Source organism: Equus asinus, chromosome 12 (assembly GCF_041296235.1).
Source record: "Equus asinus isolate D_3611 breed Donkey chromosome 12, EquAss-T2T_v2, whole genome shotgun sequence".
In the NCBI taxonomy this organism is placed as follows: domain Eukaryota; kingdom Metazoa; phylum Chordata; class Mammalia; order Perissodactyla; family Equidae; genus Equus; species Equus asinus.
In genome coordinates, this window is record NC_091801.1 from 40,867,726 (window position 1) to 40,890,602 (window position 22,877).

A 22,877-nucleotide genomic window follows, 5' to 3' on the forward strand; every position below is an offset into this window, starting at 1 on the left:
ATGGGAGTCATAGAAGGAAAGGAAAGGAAAGAAAAGGGCAGAAAGATTATTTGAAGAAAGAATGACTAAAAACTTTCCATATTTGAGAAAAACATTAATCTACACATCAAAGTTCAATGAACTCCAAATATGGTAAACTTAAAGAGACCCAAACTTAGACACAACATAATCATAATCTTTGTCTTTCAAAGAGAGAATCTTGAAAGTGCAGACACTCATCACATACAAGGGATCCTCAATAAAATGAACAGCTGGTTTCTCACAGAGGCCTGAAGGCAATGGAATGGTGTCTTCAATGTGCTGGGAAAAAAAAGACTGACAACTAAGAATTGTATATCTAACAAAACTATCCTTCAAAATGAGGGTGAAATTAAACTATACTACTATTTTAAGTACGCTTCTTTTTTTGGTGAGGAAGATTGGCCCTGAGCTAACATCTGTTGCCTATTTCCCTCTTTTTCCTTTCTCCCCAAAGCCCCAGCACACAGTTGTACATCCTACTTGTAAGTCATTCTAGTTCTGCCATGTGGGATGCCACCACAGCATGGCTTGGTGAGAGGTGTGTAGGTCCACACCCAGGATCTGAACCAGTGAACCCCAGGCCACTGAAGTGGAGCACACGAACTTAACCACTTAGCCACAGGGCCAGCCCTGACTATATACTACTATTTTAAAACACAGACTTTAAGACAAATTGTTACTAGAGACAAAAAAGGACATTGTATAATGATACAAGGGTCAATCCATCAAGAGACTATAGCAATTATAAACATATATGCACCTAACAACAGATCCCAAGATACATGAAGCAAAAAATGACAAAGGAAAAATAGACAATTCAACAAGAATAGTTGGTGACTTCAAAACTTCATTTCAATAATAGATGTGACAAATAGAAAATCAAAAAGGGAACAGAAGACTTGAACAACACTATAAACCAACTAGAAGCTAACAGACATTTAAAGAACACTCCATCCAACAAAAGCCTAATTCTTCTCAAATGTAGGTGGAACATTTTCCAGGATACATCATATTAGGCCATAAAACAAGTCTCAATAAATTTTAAAGAACTGGAATCATACAAAATATGTTCTCTTTTCACAATGCAATGAAATTAGAAACCAATAACAGCAGGAAATTTGGGAAAATCAAGTATGAGGAAATAGCAAGACACTCTAATAACCAACAGGTTAAAGAGGAAATTAAAAGAGAAATTAGAAAATAATTTTTGATGAGTGAAAATGAAAACACAGGATACCAAACCTTATGGGATGCACATTAAACAGTACTTAGAAGGAAATCTATAGCTGTAAATTCCTTTAAAAGAAAAGTCTCAAATCAATAATCTTCCACCTTTAGAAACTATAAAAAGGTGAATAAACTAACTCCAAAGCAAGTAGAAAGAAGTAAAGGTTAGAGAGGAATTTAATGAAATAGAGAATACAAAAGCAATGGAGAAAATTAACAAAACCAAAAGTGGGTTTTTTGAAAAGATCAACAAAATTAACAAATCTTCAGCTGGACTTACCAAGAGAAAAAAAGAGACAGGATTCAGGTAGCTATAATCAGGAAGGTACAAGGGGACATCACTACCAACCTTACAGAGGTTAAAAAGGATTAAAGAGAATACTATAAGAAATTGTTTTTCCACAAATTAGACAACCTAGATGAAATGGATGAATTCTTAGACATACAAAAACTGCCAAACTTGACCAAAGAATAAACAGAAAATATGAATAGAACTATAGCAACTAAAGAGATTTAGTCAGTAATCAAAAGTTTCCTGCTAAGGAAAGCCCAAGACCAGATGACTTCACTGGTAAATTCTACCTAACATGTAAAGAAGAATTAACACCAAACCTTCACAAATCCTTCCAAAGAATAGAAGAGCAAGGAACACTTTCCAACTCATTCTATGAGGCCAACGTCATCCTCACATGCAAACCAGAAAACACAGCACAATAAAAATACAGCCCAATATCTCTTATGAATATAGACACAAAAGTCTTCAACAAAATACTAGCAACCTGAATCCAGCAACACATGGAAAGGATTATATACCATGACCAAGTGGAATTTATCCCAGAATACAAGGCTGGTTCAACATATAAAAATCAATTAATTTAATACCCAATATCTCAATAGAGCCAGAAAATCATTTGACATAATCCAACATCCTTTCATGATAAAAAAAAAAAAATACTCCACAAACTAGGAATAGAAGCTAACTTCCTCAAGCTGATAAAGGGCATCTAAGAAAACCCCACAGCTAACGTTATACTTAAAGGTGAAAAACTGAAAGCTTTCCCCTTAAGATCGGGAATAAGAAAAGGAAGTCCAATCTTGCCACTTCCATATAACATTGCACTGATTGTCCTATAAAGAACAATTAGTCAAGAAAAAGAAATAAAAGGCATCCAGATCAGAAAGAAAGAAGTAAAATTCTCTCAGATGACGTGAACTTATATATGGAAAATCCTAAGGAATCTAAAAGAAACTTTTATTACAGTTAATAAATGAGTCCACTAAGGTTGTAGGATAAAAGATCAATATACAAAATCAATTATATTTCTATACACTAACAAAGAACAATCTGAAAATGATATTAAGAAAACAATTTCATTTATAATAGGATCGAAAAGAATAACATACTTCAGAGTAAATTTAACCAAAGAAATAAAAGATTTGTAAACTGAAAACTATAAAACATTGTTGAAAGAAATTAAAGAAAATCTAAATAAATGGAAAAATATCCCATGTTCAAGGACTGAAAAATTTAATATTGTTGAGATGATAATATTTCCCAAGTTAAAATACTGATTCAACAAAATTCCTACCAAAATTACAGTTGTCCTGTTCATAGGATTGACAGGCTGATCCTAAAATTCACGTGGAAATGTAAGAGACCCAGAACAGCCAAAACAATCTCGAAGAAGAAGAACAAAATCGGAGGACTTAACACTGCAGGATTTCAAAACTTACTACAAAGCTGCAGTATTCAAGAGAGCACGGCACTGGCAGAAGAACAGACATTTAGATCAATGGAATCAAATCAGGAGTCAGAAAACAAACTTTTACATTCATAGTCAATTAATTTCTGACGAAATGCTAAGATAATTCAATGGGGAAAGAATAATGTTTTCAACAATTGGTGCTGAAGCCACTGGATGTCCACATACAAAGAAATGAAGTTAGACCCCTCTCTCACGCCACACACAAAAATTAACTAAAAATAGATTAAAGGTCTAAGTGTAAGAGCTAAAACTATAAAACTCTAAGAAAAAACACAGGTATAAATCTTCATGACTCTGGTTAGGCAATAGCATCTTAGATGTGACTTCAAAAGCACACTCAACAAAAAGTAATAATTTGGACTTCATCAACATTAAAAGCTTTTGCGCTTCAAATGGCACTATCAAGAAAGTGAAAAGATAACTTATAGAGTGTGAGAAAATATTTGCAAATTATCTATCCAATAAGGAACTGTATGCAGAAAATATAAAGAACTCTTACAATAAAGACAAATAACCCAATTCAAAAATAGGCAAAAGATTTGAATAGACATTTCTCCAAAGAAGATATACCAATAACCAACAGGCACATGAAAAGATACTCAACATCATTAGCCATTAGGGAAAGGCAAGCCCAAACCACAAAGAAATAGCACTTCAAACCTACTAGGATAGTTATAACAAAAAACACAGATAATAACAAGCATTGGCAAGGAGGTGGAGAAATTGGAACTCTTAAACAATGCTAGCAGGAATATAAAATGGTTCAGTCACCTTGGAGAACAGTTTCACAGTCCCTAAAAAGTTAAACATTGGATTAACTATGACCCAGCAATTCCACTCCTAGGTATATATCCAAGAGAATTGAAAACATATGTCCTCAAAAAAAGCTGTACATGAATGTCCATAATAGATTATTCGTAACAGCCAGAAACATCCATCAATTGATAAATGAATATTCAAAATATGGCATATCCATATAATAGAATATTATTCAGCCATAAAAAAGGAGTGAAGTACTAATATATGCTACAACATGGGTGAACCTTGAAAATATTATGCTAAGTAAAAGAAACCATACAAAAATGGCCACACATTGCACGATTCCATTTATATGAAATGTCTAAATAGGCAAATCTATAGAGACTTAAAGTAGATTAGTGCTTGCCAGGGGCTGGGAGGAGAGGAGAATGGGGAGTGACTGCTAATGGGAATAAGATTTCTTTTGAGGCTGATGAAAATGTTCTGGAATTAGATAGTGGTGTTGATTGCGCATCTTCCTGATACATTAAAAATCAATGAATTATGCATTTTTAAAGTGTGGACTTTACAGTATATGAGTTATAGCTTATTACAAAGAAAAAAGATGAAAACGACCTATGTCAGATTTGTATCACACTATCTTATGACCTGGAAGCCCCTGAGCTGGGGCTAGTTGAAAATCCTCAGTGAAAGAAGTTTGTGGTGGTTTAGTTCTCTTGTTTTTTCCTTTTTTTTTTTTTGGAGGATATGTTAATAACCCAAGGATCAACCTCACGGAGCAATGAGCTCGCTTTGTGCCTCCCTCACTCCAGGTAAGAATATTTCAAGTGGTACGGATGAGGGGATTGGTACAACTCCTCCCCACCATTGTAGTAAGAGCTCCAAGTACATCTTATCAAGGCTGGGTTTGCTGCATCAGCTCCACACACACAGACAGGGAGAGTATGGTCTGCTCCACTAGAAGTCTGGAGACCTGTGTTCTAGTCTAGTTCTGCCATTAACTTAAGCCTCAGTTTCCCTATCTGTAAAACAAGAAGTTAGTATCAAAGGTCTCTAAGATCTTTTCTAGCACAAAGATTCTGTGATGCTAGGGAGGAAATCTCCTTTCTCTCCTACTCCTCCACCCCAACACACACAAACACCCATAAAAAAGAAACATTCATCCGTGACAACTGGGCTATCATTTCCTGCCAAGAAGAGATAAGTTTTGTAGTGTGGCTAGTGGACAAAGGACACAAAAAGTTAAACAGCCCAAGAAATGGTTTTACTGTCTGGGATCCTCAGAGACTGTGGAATGATCCTATCAAGGAGTTCCTAGGTCTGTTTGTTTTTAAGTTGGCGAGCTTGTAAATGGGGGATTGTCTCAATGTACAGTCCTAATTCCACTCAGTGGAACGTAGGCCTGTACTCACAGAACACCTACTCTATTCTGCGCTTGACTTTCCTCATACAGAGGTTGCAGAAATAACCACAGACTCTCTGGCCCACAAATATGTTTTTTTTTTTTTTAGCTTATGTGATGATATTTTTAAAGCTGTGCCAATATTCTTGTCAGGAAATTTTACACAAGTCTCTCCCCTTTTGACACACTCTTAGTTTGCCACAGTCCCCTGTACTCCATAGTGTCCCATATGCTGAAGTCAAGTTTCAGAAGTCTTTTGATTTCACATTTTCACAGTTGGGTTTTTTTCTTTCATCTGTTTTTTGCTATTTTTTTTCTTATACTCAGATAGCTTCATTAATCACTTGCCTGGCCCTTGTGGGCAGTCGAGATAATCTAGCTACAGCTGGGCATTCACGTCACACCCAAGCACTGAATCAGCACCTGTATAACGAAGACTCCCAAGTCGGTGTCTCTTTTGTCCTCTCACCACACTCATCCAGTAACCAATTCCAGGAAGTGTGACTTCCTCACATCGCTCCTCATCTCCCTCCCTTCATTCCCCCTTTGTACTTCCTTAAACCAGGTCTCCATCACTTCCCACTGGTCTATGGCAAACAGTCTCCCAAGAGCCTTCCCACATCTAGCATCACCCCCTCAACCCACACTAACAGTGACCACAGAGCAGATCTGTAGAAGCACAAATCTAATTCCTGCACTCCTTGCTTAACCCCTCTAAAGGCACCCTGCGGCCTACCACAGGTTAAAGGGCAAGTCCAGCTCCCACTGACCTCGGCAGCCTCACCTTTGACTACACATGGTCTGCCACCCTAAACCCCAGACCACCTGTCATCTTTCATTTTCTTACCAAATGCACACCCTCCTGCTTTTTCCTGTGCTGTACTCAGGGCCTGCTTTCTATTTGTGAGGGCCTGCTCATCTCTGAATATTCAATTTAGGGGTCAGTGAAACTGTTTCTGTTCACACACTACCATCCTCATTTAAAATCTTCACCTGCCCTTTGACCCCTCTGCATCCCACCAGACTCCAACCAGAACCCTTCATTGCATGTGTTTACTTGCTTGTTAATTTCCCTCCACTGCCCTGTGAGCTCACTAGGGGCAGGGGTGGTGATGAGGCCATCTCATATCCCCGGTACCCAGCATAGCACCTGTACACAGTAGGCACTTCATACATGGTTAATAAAAGAAAATGAATGTGTGCCTGGCCCACGAAGTTCTTACTAGCTTGTAAAGCATAAAAACACATAGATGAAAGGAATAAAAAAATTCAAGAGAGGATCTACAGCTAAGTGCTCCCTGGCAAGGCAGAAAAAGTAAGTAAACAAGAAGATCATCTCTTGTGTGAGCCGCTGCCATAGATTCCTAACAGTTCCCTGCATCCTCCTTTTCCCCCTCCAGTTTGTAGCCAGAGTAATCTTTCCTGAATGCAAACTTGATTCATGCCCATTGCTTTTGGGAGAAAACATAAGAGTCCTAGGAGTGAGGGCTCTTCCTGTCTCTGCATCCTCCTCTCCCACCTTCCACTCCAGGCTCTGCTTCCCAGATGCACTGGCCTTCTGCCAGTCCTTGGTACATGCGCAGCCCTCCCCCAGCACAGGGCAGATGTCCATGCTGCGCCTTTGCTAGAAAACTCTTCTCTCCTTTCCTTACCAAGGGAATTCCTATCAGCCTCCAGCTCGAAAGCATTTGCTGCTCCCTCAGTGCCTGACTTCCCCAAGGAGAGGTCAAGGAGACGTCAAGGCCTCTATAACACCCTATTTGGCAGGGGGGACAGAGATACATGTGCGCCCCCACCATCTCATCCTCTTGGGCCCCTTTGCACTAATCTGGTATCAAATGAAAGAAGGGGGGGGTGAGGCAGCTTTCAGTCTCTCCTCTGTGGACAGGAACTGTCCAATAAAACAATTGCTCAGCAGTTAATGGAAGGCATCCACCTTAGAAGGTAATTTAGCAACCCTCCATTGCTCCCCCAGTGCATTGCATTGCATGGGGGATCATGGGCATCCCCCCGCCCCAGAGACTCATCAAAGAATCCCCAACCCCTCCAAGGACAAGCAGGCTTCCCCAGGGAATTTCTGGTGAATTCAGTAGTATGCTTTTCTCCCTCTCCGTTACATTTCCAGGATAATTTCAGTGCCCTTTATAGCTGAAGTCTCTTACCCCCACCAGCATGATATCCTGCAATTAAATGCTTTTCTCAGCTCTCTAACTAAAGGAGATGACTGCCTCCCAGCGTGCCTTGGCTGACCCAGAGGTGAGGGCCCAGAGATGGGCTCAGAGAAGGCGGTGAGGAAAAGCAGGCTATTCCAGCACTACTCCAAAGAACCTGCATCTTCAAATGCTTCACTCAGCAGGTTCATGGAACAGACAGATGGTCAGATGGCCATCCCACCCCAGAGACTGTTTCCCTTCCCACCCTCGAGGAGAGGCAGAGCCTATAGGCACCAAGTTCCCCACCCCAGGGTGGGAGCGCTGGCCCCAGACACAGTTGAAGAAGTCTGAATTAGGATGTCAGGTACAACGCCCTACATTACTGAGGCCACCCATCTCTCTGTTTAACATAGCTTTGATAATGAGACTTGCCATGCCTCTATTTTGTTTCCTGCTATACAGTTGATAAGGGAGTAAAAGTCCACTTAGAGAGCCTGTGAAATCAAGATGACAATGATCAAGAGTACCCATTACCTGGAATATGATTTGACTTGGTTCTTGACCTTCAAAAACAGAAAAATTCATGGGTTTCAGGGGCCCACTAAACATTCCCTCTTGGCCATATCCAGTTGTCTGTTAAAAGAAAGAAAGAAAAAGAGAAAATTAGCATCACTATCTATTATGAATGTATATGTGTCAGCTGTTGATTTTATTATGGTTTTCAGGACTGATATAGGAAACATAAGGTTCTAACTGGGCTCAAAACAACATGAAATCTAGTCAAAACAGTCAGAAAAGATCTAATATTTGTTGAGGCTCTCCTATATCGAGACAGTGTACTATGGGCCTTGCACTGCTTTTCTCATTTAACCATTTAAGCAATCGCCCTGTGGCAAGAATATTAACATTCCCCTGTTATTAATGAGGCCCACAGCTGTTAAGTTATTTGCCCAGAGTAAAATCCACAAGTGGTTGACACAGCACACGCACTGGGATCTGACTGAACAAAAGCTCATGATCGTCCCACAATGCCACTCGGCCTTCTAAACTCTACATGGCTTCACACCAGCTTCTTAAACACCTCCCTCCCCCCCATTACTTTGTAAGGAAATTCACAGCAGATTCCTAGCACTCCAGAATTCACAGTCACCTCAAGGACAATTGAATTTATAAAGGGAAAAAAATATGTAGATATGTTTAGTACAATGCTTGCTTGATACATAGTTACCTGGTAAATTTTAGTCAAATTTTAATCTGAACTACAACTTTAAGAAAAGCTTAATATTTTAACATTTGATTAGCAATCTATACTCATTTAGAAAAATATAAAAGCACAAAATGTCTACTTCAGGCAATGTTTCTAAAATCCAAAGACCCTGAACTTGACAGGCAAGCAGCCTCTGTGGACGCCCAAATCCAGGCTGGAATAGCAGCAAGTGGCGACTGGGACAGTAAGAAGAGCTTGCACTTGCTAAACGAGTATGTGCTGAGCTCTGTCCTAAGCACAGTTAATGCTGACAACAACCCTATGGGAGTAAATTATCATTGTTAGCTCCATTTTACAGGTGATAGGACTGAGACACAAAGAGTTTCAGTAATTTGCCCAGGTAGTGGCAGGAAGCAGGATTCAAACCTGTGACTGTGGAACCAGCCCTTTCAGCACTACGCCCACCAGAGGGAGCAAAAGCAGCTGAGGCAACGTGGCAGGAAAGCAGGCAGTGTCTGGGAGGCGCAGGAACGCAAGACTCCCATCATTCCAACACAGGAGGACAGGGAGCATTCAGCAGCAGCCCCTGCCATGCCTTCGTCTCCCACCACCAGTGCACCTTTGAAGGGAAACACAAGGCAGAGTGCTGCGGGTGGCATGCAGGAAGGGACAGCCAGCCGTAAACCCACCCACGGAGGGGTGCCCCCTGGAACAAGGGATTTAGCACGCCTACAAGATGCTGGTCTCCCCTCCTTCCTGAGTAGTTCTTCAGGTCTCCTCCTTGTGGTGGAAATCAGGAGTGGGATAGGTTAAATCAGAAGTATGCCATGGAAAGTTAATGATTTTTGGAGCTGAACAGGTAATACCAAAAAAGTAAGAACTGGGGGGAAGAGAATTTGTTTTCCACTTCTTTATGGAGAACAAGTGCACCGTTGGTGTGGAAATGCTGGGAATAACCCAAAAACAATTAGGATGAAACTGACAGGAAAAAAGGTCTTACACTATATACCTTGGTTCATTGATTCTTAAGTTGATGCAAGTTGTCCGGCAAAAAAAAACAAGAACACGGTGGGCTTTGGAATTTGGTTTCCTCTCCCTCAGAGTTGTGGTAGGCCCTTGGATTAGCTGCTCCCAGCCACTGCTGACCTCTCTCCCTTGGAAAGCCAAATGGTCTCTTTCCCAGATTCCCTTGCAGCTAGGAAGGTGGCCAGGTGACCCAGCTCTGGTTCATGAAACAAAAGTTGAAGTCTGCTAGGGGTGGTTCTGGGGAAGCTTTTGTTTTCCTGATGAAAAAGGACAGATGTGGCTGGCATTGCCCTTCCCCCTTCCCTGTTGTTCTTGCTCAGACAATGGACCTGTGGCTGTACCTGTGCCAGCCGCTATGAAACCATGAGAGGACAAACCAAATTAAATAATGGTGGAGCAAAGAGAAAGAAGTCCAAGTCTCTGATAACATCATGGAACTGCTAACCCTGCCCTGCACTGCTCACTTCGAGCTTATTTTTACCTGAGGAAAACAAACACCTATTTACTGGAGACACTCCAAAGTTGAATTTCCTGTTGCTTATAGCTAAAAGAATTCTTAACTGACAATAATTTTTTATAGACTTCTAGCTCAACAATTCCTTTCAAGGTTTATCTTCTGCTGGGGCTCTTCCTCCTTTCTACTCCTTTTCTACATCTCCTGAAGCTCCGTTAGCTCCTCTAGAAGATGGGGCACAAGAACGGGATGCAGAGGTCCAGGTACCACCATGCTTAGTACAAGACAAGGGCCGTGCTTTCTGTGAGGCTACTAATTAACAGCAAGCTGCCTTGGTCAACTTACTGCTCACATCAGCAATGATGTCTTTCAGTTGATCACACCAGTGATGGCATCCAGAGAAAACTACATTAGTCAGGCAAACGTCACAAACAAGGCTGCATTTTTCCTACATAGACAAGCTGGCTCACTTATCAGGAAAGGAGGATATGTCCCAGTTACAAGGTTCAAAGTTGGGTTCTTATATCAGAACAATAAATCTCTCTCCCTGCCCATTAACATGACTGTCTGGGCTATAAAGATTTCAAAATGCATGTGCACACTATGAGTCATCAAGCCAGACTGCCAGAACTGGAAAGAATGGTGTGGTAGAAACTCGTGAAAGGACAAGGGGGTTTATGCAGGAGTTGAAGGGAATAACACCCACCACCTTGCACAAGAGATAAAAGGACAGGAAGAGAATGGAAGTGACATTGTTGAGTGTTTCCTGAGTGGCAGCTATGGAATTAGACCCTCCACACACATCACTACTTCTGATCCTCAACAATATCAGGAAAGTATCTCCAGAGAAGTCTCAAAGCAGAGACACAGATGGAGCTGTTGGACCACCAAGCCCCAACTCGGAACCATGCTGCTACACTGCCTTCCAGGCCAGCAAAAGACACATGCAATTGCCAGACTCACCTGCCTAGTAGCTGTCCTCATTGTACTTTCCAGCGAGAGTTCTCTGCATTGATTATATTGTATTTGTGCCCAATTCTTCTTCCTTCTGGAAGAAGCATAGTCCCAGGCAAAACTCTAAAATAGGTGACTTCTTGATTTCCCTGCCTCTCTATTCAGCACTCTTTCCCAAACCCTGGATCGCTTACTTGCTCTCTTTTAAGTGCCCTTGCAATACACTCATGCAGTGTTTCTAACCCCTTTATGAAAACCAGCACTTGGAAAAGAATAAGAAAGTGACTTGCACTGTGGAACAAACGACTGGCAATCATTTTAAATTGTTACCTCTGTTGAATAGTCTTATGCTGAGGGAAAGAAGCTCCAACTAAATTTCTAGTCTTCATAGGAGAAAGTTTGGGAGTAGGGGTGGCTGAAGGCAGGAGAGAGAAGTAGCTCCATCCCAATGCCCCTGAAATCCCACCGCACAGACAGCAACCCTCCTTCATCCACAGACAGCTGCGCATGTGGCTGTCTCCTGGGCAAGGCTCTTGCTGCCTGGAGTGGTTTAGGCAGGATTTCTTGCTCTATGTAGAAATCCCAGTGGTATGAGAGTACTCAAGAAAAACTTGTTTTAACCTTTTATCTAGGAAGAAAACTGCATGTCCCCTTCTCAGACAAGAAGCACATGGGCCCAATAATATCAAATTATCATGATAGAATCTTCTCTCTCTTAGATCTCATTGCTGGTTCCCAATATAATTCCATAATTGTGTACTTAATTTCTATCCTGCTCCTGGCACTGTGCTATGTGCTGAGGCCACAAAGAGGACTAAAACACAGTCTTCCCCATGGAGGTCAGAGTCCATATGAGTATAGACACTGAATATTTAAATTGCTGTAGTAATAATAACAGCCAGTATTTACCAAGAGCTTAGATTGTGCCAGTTGCTGATCCAAGGGCTTATAAATGCCTTATCTCATTTAATTGCCACAACATCCCATAAGGCAAGTACTCTTATTAGACCCATTTCACAAGGCAGAAAACTGAGGTTCAGAGCTTAAGTAACTCACTCAAGTTTCTATCATTGGTAAGTGGCAGTGCCAAGTTTGACCTAGGTCTGACTTCACCACCACCCTATGATAACATAGGTAGCAAAGGACATATGAGAGAGTAGGAAGAGGAGAGGAGTCAGGCGGGGATGTTTGACCCAGTCCTTAGTCAGTCCTACTGACAACTTTTGAGCCTCTGGTCTGTGAGGATGCACATTGCTCATAAAGTTTGAACTGAAGCTTTTCCCCCCAGGAGGAAGGTTCTGGTAGATTTAGGAGTTTAGATCTATTTCACTCTGTAAATATTTTGAACTGTGTGGGCTCTAGGGGGCTCTCTGGAACTTGAAATTCCATATGTTATTTTTGGGTTCCAGAAGAAATGAACCACAATTTGAAGTGTGAGGATCTAGTAGCTTCCTTTTAAGGAGAAAGCAAATGCTTCAGATACAACAAGTTGTTTGACAAGTGCATGACCTTTATGAGCCTCGTAAGTAAAAAGAAGATGGCAATCCACTGTCTACCGTAGGTCAAGAGCTGGGGTCTCCAGGTTCCATCCAGCTCCAACCTCTAGAAGCCTGTCAGTTGATAGGGTTAGCTCAAAAAACAGCTAAAGACAAATTTGACCAGAAAATTCCAAACCATATATGGGGAGAAAAGTACAGAGCAAAGCAGTTTTGAAAATAGAGAAAATGCTTTTCATAATGTTTCAGTGGTAATCTTTCATGGTTAAAGTAAGAAAAAAAAAGTGTCAAGATTAAGGGACATAGACTAATACACGTATCAGTATACTTTTCTTTCCAGATTCCCTGAACTACACATGAAGGTCTAAACCTGAGTAGACAGATTTATTTTAAACCTTGTCCATTAAGCAGTACTGGCTTTTAAAAACTGGGGAGAAAGTACCTCCCTGGTTAAAGGAAAGACATATGACTTGTCGCCATTTCATCAAAAATATCACATCTGGGCAAACTACATGTCCTTTATATACAATGATTTAGTTTGATAGACTTTTTTTTTTCAAGTGATGCTAACCATTGTTTCCCTTGTATGGGGTAGAAGGATGGCAAAAAATATTCTAGTAAATAAATAAAGAACATCCTCTTCTCTTACCAAATAAAGTGTGAGGAGATAGAAGCAGTGCAGCTGGGCTTGCATGATTGTGGTTTTCTTTATTCAAACTCCTGTGAATAAACCAGAGATAAAAGTGGTTAGTTACCAGTCTGCTAAAATCATATCTTTCCAACTAGGAAGGATCATTGGATGATATCCAGTTATAAAACTAGTAGAAAGGGATCCCTAAAGGCCAGCCTCTCCTCCCTATGCAACAGCCCAGTTTCCAGAAGCTTCATGACACCTCATCCATAGCAACACACAAGTCAACATCCTGAAACAAGCTCATGGTAACTCCATTTCTTTAACTGCTTCACTGTATTATAATCTTCTTCATTTAAGGGTCTTAAATGATAGGCAATAAGTATAATTTTCACTCATTATATGGTTGGGGAAGATATGTTTTGGCAAATGCCAGGATAACTAGACACGAAAATTTTTGTGGTTCTAATTCAAAGCTGTGAGTATATGAGATTCCTTAAGCAGAAAGAACCCAACAATGTTCACAATCCTTCATTCAAAGACCTTGCCAGCCATTTCTTTGGTCTTTAAACATAGCTGTTAACCATGCAATATACCTAAGGAAAAAATGTACTTTTTGTTACTCCAAAAGCAACCAAATGAGAATCCAAACTCTGCCCTTATTCTCTTCTCTTCAATATTATTTTCCCTTTCTTCCTTGTGGCTTCACGTTTCACAGAAATTAAACTTTTCCCCTGAGACGCAGATTCAAGGCAAACTACACCAATGCTAGGATTACGCCAGAGGAGGTCTTTAGTCTCACGAACAAGTCTTGCCTACGTTTCCTCTTTGCATGAACACAATTCCACTAGTGAATATCACATCCTGGATCATGATATTGCTGGAGGGAAAACATAGTGCACAACTAAAATTGCCTAAAACCACCAAGCCATACACACTTGACAGATTTCCTCACAAATACTACTTGGAAAAGGATTGGAGTAGATTTCTAGATAATTGAGTGACATTTTATCTGAACTACCTAAAATATTTGATCCAACAATCTGCATGGAAATTCTGCTAATTGTCAGGATTTCCCTCAGGTACAAAGACTAAATTCAGACAGTTTCTATGGCCACTATCTGAGAGGCCAAGCATATCCTTAGCAACACAGGTCAAAGGTTTTGGGGGGGGGGGGAAATAAAGGAGTTTTGAAAAACCACTGCCGCTTGCTTTAACCATGGACCACTTACAAATATGGATTCAAGGCTGCTGGCCTTACTGCTTAGGGCCGATGCCTTCATTTAATTCATCACAGCCCACAAAACACTGAATTCCCTCTGTGTCCTGCAGCTGTGTCCAGCCAGAAAAACACAAAGGGAGCTAACACTTACGAGAAGAATTTGCCACACACATGCTAAGACTTCTGTATGAATTATCTTCTTGCTTTCTCATAAGAACCCTATCAAGTAGGGACTATTAAAATTACCTCTTAAAGATCAAAAATCAAAAGGTGAGAGTCAAAGAATTCAAGAGTTTTGCCCAAGATCATACTGCCTGGCTCATTCCACATCTATACTCTTATTCATATATTATTCTCCTTCTGAAAGCTCACATGTCCTCATAATAACATCTAGTATCACTTCACCCATTATATCTTTCCAAAAATTAAAAAAAGTTGTTTTTTTTCACTCCATGGCTGCTCTTCCTCTTCAGATACTGACATGACCCCCCCCCTTTGATACATATACTATCACACGTATACTAATGTGTTGTACTGCGTCTCCTTTTCATTTCCCCTCTCACCTTGCCCTCAGCAGTCTCCTATTTTTTAATCCAGCCAAGTGCTATGGATTGATTATAGTTTCCCACCAAAAATTCATCTGTTGGAATCCCAACTCCCCAGTACCTCAGAATGTGATTCTATATGGAGAGAGGGTCTTTACAGAGGTAATGAAGTTAAAATGAGGTCATTAGGGTGGGTCCTTATCCAATATGACTGGTATCCTCATAAAAAGGGGAAATTTGGGCAGAGAGACACGTATAGAGGGAAGACTACGTGAAGAAACAGAGGCGGAAGACAGCCACCTACAAGCCGAGGGGAGAGTCCTGAAACAGATTCTTATTGGCCTCAGGAGTCACCCCTGTGACACCTTGATTTTGGACTTCCAGCCTCCAAAACTGTGAGATGCTACATTTCTATTGTTGAAGCCACCCATCTGTGCTACTCCGTTATGGCAGCTCCAGCATTCTAACACACCCAGGAACTCTGGTTTTGACTGAGAAGGGCACTGCCAGTTCAGGGTAGAGGTGGCCTCAGACAGGATTTTATTAAGGTATTATACATGCAGTGCCCACGGCATCCCAGGGGGTCCACTCACAGCTTCATTGATTCTCCTGCTGGGCTCCAATGCCTCCAAGAGGCATTTTTAGACTCCTGTTGTTTCTGCGTTTATTGAGTAAAGTCAGGGAATTTCTAGGTCCTAGGTCCTAAAACCTGCAAGTAACTCAATACAGAAGCATTGATTTCCCCTTACAAAAAGCTAACGGCAGGCAAACCTTAAATACAGTCAATCACCACTCATCCTTTTCGTGTAAAAAGAAAAGCATGAAGTGCTTTGAATTAAAATAATTCACCCTGTTCTAGGGTTGAACCATACATTTCCAAAGAACAAAGAAGGTGCAGAAGGAGAGGACTACAAAATTTGTTTTCAAACATCATAGGCGATGTGGGCAGGAAAGGTTGTGATTGGAATTCATAACACCACTAGGACCAAACAGTGCCAAATATTCTGTGCCATTTATTTCATCTCTGCATTGCATATTGCTAAGAGCAGCAGAAATTTTAAAGCAAGGCCAGATATGAATAAAGATCAGATTGAAAGCTCACTCACACCATTGTTCATCAAGTAATGTTCAGATCAATCATGCCCATCTTTTTGGTCCCACTTAGGAATCTCTGTCACCAATTACATCACTTAAGGTTTAGAAAAATCACAGGAGTATCTGACCAATTGCACTCTTGACGAAGTAGGGACCCAATTAAAGTGGCCATTAGTAAGCTAGAAATAAACAGGCAGACAAAAAATCAGGGCCGCTGCCTTGTACTTCAGACTGATTAGGAGAAAGGAAGGAAGGAAGAAGAGAAAGGATGGATGCCCCATCACACACATATATACATATAGATTTTTCTCTCACTAAACCTTGCAATATAGATATGCCAATATTTCAATATACGAAAATCTGGATTTACACGTATGCAAAATTGGGGGTGATTACTTACATTAGCAATAGATTCATGGTCAGGCAAATGGGCTCATGGGAGGATAGATGGTTCCCCTAGAGGACTTAAAGTGTTTTAAATTTATCTGACTGATTTAAATACAAATTAGTCCCATAATTATTCTTATTAAAGGAAAGACTAATGACTTCTGAGGCATATTTTGAGAAGCGTACTCATGCTTTTTCCTGGCCAGCTTTCTTTCCACCTGGCACTCCCCCATAGTGAGCAGGGAGGGGTGGCTGGGGTGAGGAGCCCTCTCCTCCAAGCCCCACAGGATGCCCCAGCCCTGAAAGGAAGGGTTGTCTAGCCCAGGGCAAAGGGAAGGGAGGTGCCACATGGGAACAGACAGCTATTCCACCCTGGTGCTCCCCTGATGTCTTAGGCAGGTTGGCAGTGAGGATGTCAGGGTTGAATTCCCTGAGGTGTGCAGATTTACACCTCAGAAACCTAGGAGGGAGGCAGAGGCAGGACTTTCTTTCCTCCATAGCTAGCAGAGCATCACAAAGGTCTTCCTTGGCCTACAGAGAATAGGAATCACTATTTCTCATAAAAGCTGGCTTAATTATTTTTGACAAAGTGTTTCTTCGTGTATTATACAACATTTCCTTGTGTATTATAAAGTGTACATTTTGTCAAGCATTTTGCTGAGCATTTTGTCAAGATAAGAAAACCACTCATTCTGCTCTTAGAAATTCAGTATGAGGTAAGTCTAAATTAGATCCCATTCCATAGGATTTAAACACTGAGATTTAAAAACAAATAAACAAACAAAAACACTTTCACTAATACTAGTTCATTTACAAGGAGACACTGAGGCAAGGATTCTAATGACAAACATGTGCCGTCATGCTCAAGTATAGCAGGTTAATTTTTTTATTTCTGTAATTAAATCATAACTGACAACTGGGATGGGCAAGAGAGTAAAGGAAAGTGAATTTAATTCTAGCTTAGTAAAGGGTAACATACCACTATGAAATCTCACTTGAGAGCTAGTGTTTTATAATTGAAACTTGAAAAAATAAAAAGAGCTAGCATTTTGTGAGCATTTACTAAGTTAAGCACTTTGGTCAACTTCTTTCATTTAAATATCACAACAGTCCTATAAGATGGGTCCTGTCGTTATTCTACAAGGCAGGAAGCTAAGCTCAGAGAGGCTGAGGAAGGGGTGTGGATCTGACCCCAGAGACCGAGCACAGAACCCTCCACGTGAGGAAGGGTTCGACTTTAGTTTAAACATTCTTTAAAAGCACAAATCTACGATTTTGATTTCTCTTTGTCTCTAATGAATGCAAGTCCTAATGTTTTAAAATAGTTAAAATATGGTAAGAAATTACTGATCCAGTATATTATAGATGAGAGAATTCAACATGTCAGTCTTACAAAATATTTTAAGAGAAATTAGATTTTGTTTGTGCCACATACACAATAACCAAGGATAGGTTGGTCTGTTACATATGCTTAAGTGAAAAGTCAACTTTAGCGTAATTAATATCTCAACCACAGGCTTAATACCTGCTTTTATTAGGTTAATATTTCTTGTACCTAAGTAAACATTCCTGTTTGTCTTCACAAGTAACAAATAGGTAGGTAGATAGATATTCCCCTAACAAACTTAGGTACCTCTTTCCTTGTTTAATCGATGAGTAGGCCACCGAACAACTAGCTCCATGGTAAATTTGGCACCATGGACTTCTGAATTAATAGAATTTTATGCCAATGAATAAATCTACATGTTTCTACTCATGTGAACTAACACCCATTAAGGCACTTATTTGTGGGCCTTTGGGGAAAAAGCAATGCTCAGCTTTCCTTCTCAGAGTCACCTCTCTTGACATGGTAGAAAAGTAGGGGCACACTCTCCTTTCCAGAGAGTTCCTTTGACAATCAAACAGGAAGCTGAGTTGCTGCCAGGATACATTTTGCCTTTTATAAATGAAGGGAGGAGGTACTGGAAATGCAACCTTCACCTTGAACAAAATGGCTTTTCCCAGGGGACATGTTAGCAAGTTTCAAAGAATGCCACCCCCACACCTCACTGTAAGGCTTATGTTTGAAACATCAGAGGGGCTTTTAAATGCCTCATAAAAAAAAGCAAAACTCAATTATTTTATCATGCTTTTTCTTTGTCGGACCACATTTCTTAGCATAGAATTTATTGCTTTCTTGCACAATGGAAGATGTAATCATTGCAGCATTACTGGGTTTTTTTCCTGGAGAGTGAAATGGCAACTCCTCAGTTTGACCTGAGTCATCTACTTGAAATTTCTCATGGAAAGGAGAGCTAACTGTTCATTGAACGTCTACCATGTGCCAAGCAATATACCGAGTTCCTTACATACTTATCTAATTTACTCACAACTACTCGGTTAGGCAAGTATTTTCATTTTATAGATGAGAAAATTAAGGTTTGAGGAGCTTAAGCAATCTGCTCAGTGCCCGCTGGCTGGTAAATGATGAAACTGGCCTAACCAATCTGCCCAACCCTGAAGACTCATAAACTATATACCCTGTAATCCACAATAAATCCACACTCAGTACACTCAGTAAAAGATTCATTTCGTTTCCTCATGAGAGCTGAATGTCGTCCATTTTCCTTGTCATCTAAGCATGTGCTTTCTTTTTCTTTCGAACAATTCCTTATTTGCTATCTATATTTTGAAGAAAATAAAGACAAGAAAATACCAGAGAATGCGCTGCCCTTCCAATCTCCTGCTTGGCATGCCCCATCACAGAGGACATCCCTCCCCAGAAAGTCATGCATAATAAAGGAATAACCAAGACAGAAGCAGGCACTGGATCTTTGAAGACACCAGTAAGCTATTCACGACTTGACACGTCAAAATAATTACTCATTAGCAGAGGGTCCATCCATTTGAAAGAAGCACCAGGAGCTGACCAACATGCACATCAGGCTTTGCTTTCCCAATTATGAAGGCAAATCTGTCTCTCTGTTTTCAATTCTTATTCTAGTACTTTTAAGAAAGGGCTTCTTTTCTCCCATGCATTTCCTCTCCCTTGCTGTGTCCCAGACAGTCTTAAGAATCCTAACTTGAATCTTGTTCTCTGAGAAGTAGATAGAATGCTCAGTTTTGAAGACCACATCTGAGAGAGGACATGTTGTGAGAATGAGATTCTAATCCCAATTTCTAAAATACGAGAGCTCCAGAGCATCTTAAGGCTAGGCACTTTTATATTTTAATCACAAAGAATATGTGTAATACTCATTTAAACATCCGAAAACTCAATCTTTCCTTAATTCCACTAACAAGCTTGATTCAACTGAAGCCACTTCATCAAATGAATTTAGAAAAGATAGACTGATGAAAGGAAATCGCTTAAGAAATTATGCACTGTAAGCCAAACTTTTCACACCAGGAATAAACTTCCCTTCCCAGCAATGCTGCAGAGCAGCCCTCAGGGAATAAATTTGTCCAACAACCTCTCAGGTACCCCCCTCCATCACCTATTTCATCAGTCTTGAAGAAAAACATTATCGACATAGTTAAGACATATCAACCCTTACCTTTTCGTAAGTAAATAACAAAACGGTTGTCAAAAGTTATTTTCTTCCATCCAGCTGTTGAGACTCGTTCTGAGACTTGAGCGTCTCCCAGGAGGACACTCCCTCTGCACTGCTCTGCTTCCCCAGCCTCTCCCTTCACCTTCAGTCAAACGTTAACCATTGACTGGTTTTATTGATTTTCAGGAACCATCAGATGTCATAAAAGGTATTATTGTATTCACTCCAGGAAAGAAATGGGTTTGTACCAAAAGAAGTTGATTCACATCTAATACATCTCAAAACAGGTTTCTGAATTTTTGAATGCAGATAAGTAAATTAGAAAACAAAGAGAAGCCAAAGAGAAAAAACTTTCCATGTATTCAACTATCTCTGGAGTGTGAGCTCCCTGACATCAAAGGCAGTTTCATCCATATTCTATACCCCCAACACTTAGCGTAGCATCTGTACAGAAGACTCGACTAACGAATATTTGTGTAAATTTCATGTCTAACACAAAAGACAGAACACAGTCACCAGGTTTGAGCAATGACACAGTTCATCGATAACCAGCCACAAGAGACAGGAAATGACTCAGAAGGTGCCACCAGAGATACAATCTGGCTGCGCCTGCTACTGAAATTCAACGTTCTCTTCCAAGTCTACACGAAACAACCAGCAGTAAATAGCTTCCCCCCAAACACAAGCCAAGTCCTTTTTGGATTTACTTAAGTTATCTTTTCCAGTCAAAATGAGATTTCCAATTAAACAATAAAAGCCAATAGACCCAGATTTCTTAAGTCAAGACCTGTTGGCAACTGATTCCTGATTCCCACACCTCAGTCACTCTGGGAACCCACCCTGAAAATGAGAATCAGTGTCATTTTTGTGTCAAATATGTCACACTTTACCCTGTTTCTGCTGACCTCCTGACATTCCTTTCTGTGCTTCCCCTGAGCTGTGTCGTGTTTTCCATTCGTCTCTAGGTGTGCATCTAGCACGGTCAAAACAGAAGAACACAGCCTACTGTCTAGATGGGCTTCCTCCTTCCCAGATCCCTTGAGAAGATTTCATGATTGCTGTAAGCCTCATTTATCTTGGAGGCCCTGAAAGTGAAACCGTCTAGTCGCATGCCAGTTCTTAGCATACTCGTTGGACCAGCAGGTCCAGGAAAGGTCTTGTTCCTTTGTCTCACAGCCAACATAACTATGTTTAGGGAAAAGAAATCAGTAAGGCTAAGCAATTCTCAAATTCTTAACACCTCTGCCCGCCCATTAGCTGAATAAAACGATCTTGTTCTACAAAATCAAATAGCTTCTGCTTGTGTGTTTCACTTCCGGGACTCAATGACAAACATCTCACAGCATTCCTCTGAAAGAAGTTTACTTCTTCACTGGGAACTTTTTAATAATGTAGGTAAAAAGTGCTTTTAAATCTAGAAATATTTTTTAAAAGGAAGTATTTACATATATCACTTTTAGTCAATATTATTTTTCAGTAATATTATATAACTATGTTCTTGGCATATTGGATGTGCCAGTTAAAAAATATGTCTTCTCCTTTAAGCTTTACAACATATTTATGAAGTAGATTCCATCTTATAGACAGAAAATGGAGGCACAGAGAGGTTTACCTCTTGCCTGAGTCACATAGCCTGTAATTACAGAATCAGGACTCCAACCCTGGTTGTCTCATTCAAAGTCCAGCTTATTCATCATAACTACAGAATCTGCTGGATTATTTTCCTTTCAGCTCCATGTGAATAACAAAAAGTCCATAGGAAGAAGTCCGTCTATATAAGCCCATTCCTAATGGGAGATGGCCAAGTACCTAAATTGGGCTTCCCTGTACATTTTACGCTACTTCTAGCCTCTAGCTTTCGAGTCAGAGAATGAGATTAATTCAGCCCTAAAAAGGCCAAAACCACCCATCAGAGAAATCAACAGGTTATTGCATCTCTGAATTATAAAGGCGTTTCCTGTGGTCTGCAGAATAACAGGTTACCATGGCTCTGAGAGCTGTCTGTTTCATCATTTGTACATTCCTCCAGATTTAAATCCAAAGGCTGAGAGCATGTATGTTCTGCCCTGTGTTTCAGAGTGAACACCACTGCATTTTAAGAGTCAATTTTCATGCAAAAATAAGACTGGTAGTTCAATAGTTTAATACTGACTCAGTAATAATAGGAATAATAAGGAAAATTTCATTGATAAAGATTACTGATTCCCTTTATCAGAGCAAAGGAGATATAAATGATTTACATGATGGAAACAAGTGAACAATTGAAAGGATTTGGGCAAATACTTCTGACTAGCAGCTCCACAGTGTTAAATACATTTTGGTGCTTTTTTCCATAATAATGTTTTAACCATTCCTCCTACATTAGCCCTAGAAAATATATATGTATTGTTTAATTTATGGACAATGCTAGTTAGCAAGGAATAAAGTTTGGATAGCCTCCCATGCAAAAACTTTATGAAAATTTAGAATTATTCTTAAAATTCAAAATATGTTCCATTTCTAATATTTTTATTCTTTAAAATTCAAAGTAAATAAAGTCTATGAATGCTAAGCTTTTGCACCTGCATTTTAATATGCACTTTGTTACATATCATGTATTTTGAGGACATTTTATCATGAATCTATCAACACACAAGCCTCACCTAACAGAAGTTTATAATAATATTTTTGAATTACTTATTTTAATATCTGTCTTGCACTCGTTAACTTAATGATGGCAGAAATGTCATCTTCCATTGGCACTTAGTAAATACTTTTAGAACAGAGCTCTTTGCAGTTAGTAAATTCAACAATTCCATTAGTCAGGATCACATGCAGACTCAATCAGGACTGATGGGAGCCCAGACAACTGAATGATTTTTGTACCCTCTCAAACCGATATTTTACATCTTTTGTTGCGCATGTATTTAGTGGAATGAGGTGAAACTAATTTTCTACTAATGAATGTTTTAGGCTGAAGCAGAACTTTCCCTAATTTTTTTCACTGCCAGGACAGTGTT

General features: G+C 40.1%; 1 protein-coding gene across 1 annotated transcript in view; it reads right to left on the bottom strand.

Moving 5' to 3' along the window:
* Nucleotides 1-20,374, bottom strand: part of CDH17 (cadherin 17) — a 62,130-nt gene extending 41,756 nt beyond the window's left edge. Inside the window, exons 1-3 of the mRNA XM_014841656.3 lie at nt 19,882-20,374; nt 13,115-13,185; nt 7,863-7,961 (exon numbers count right to left, since the gene is read on the bottom strand). Coding sequence (XP_014697142.3) covers nt 7,863-7,961; nt 13,115-13,159 — 144 coding nt within the window. The 5' untranslated portion in view covers nt 13,160-13,185; nt 19,882-20,374. The remainder of the gene's footprint in view (nt 1-7,862; nt 7,962-13,114; nt 13,186-19,881) is intronic.
* Nucleotides 20,375-22,877: the final 2,503 nt, after the last annotated feature.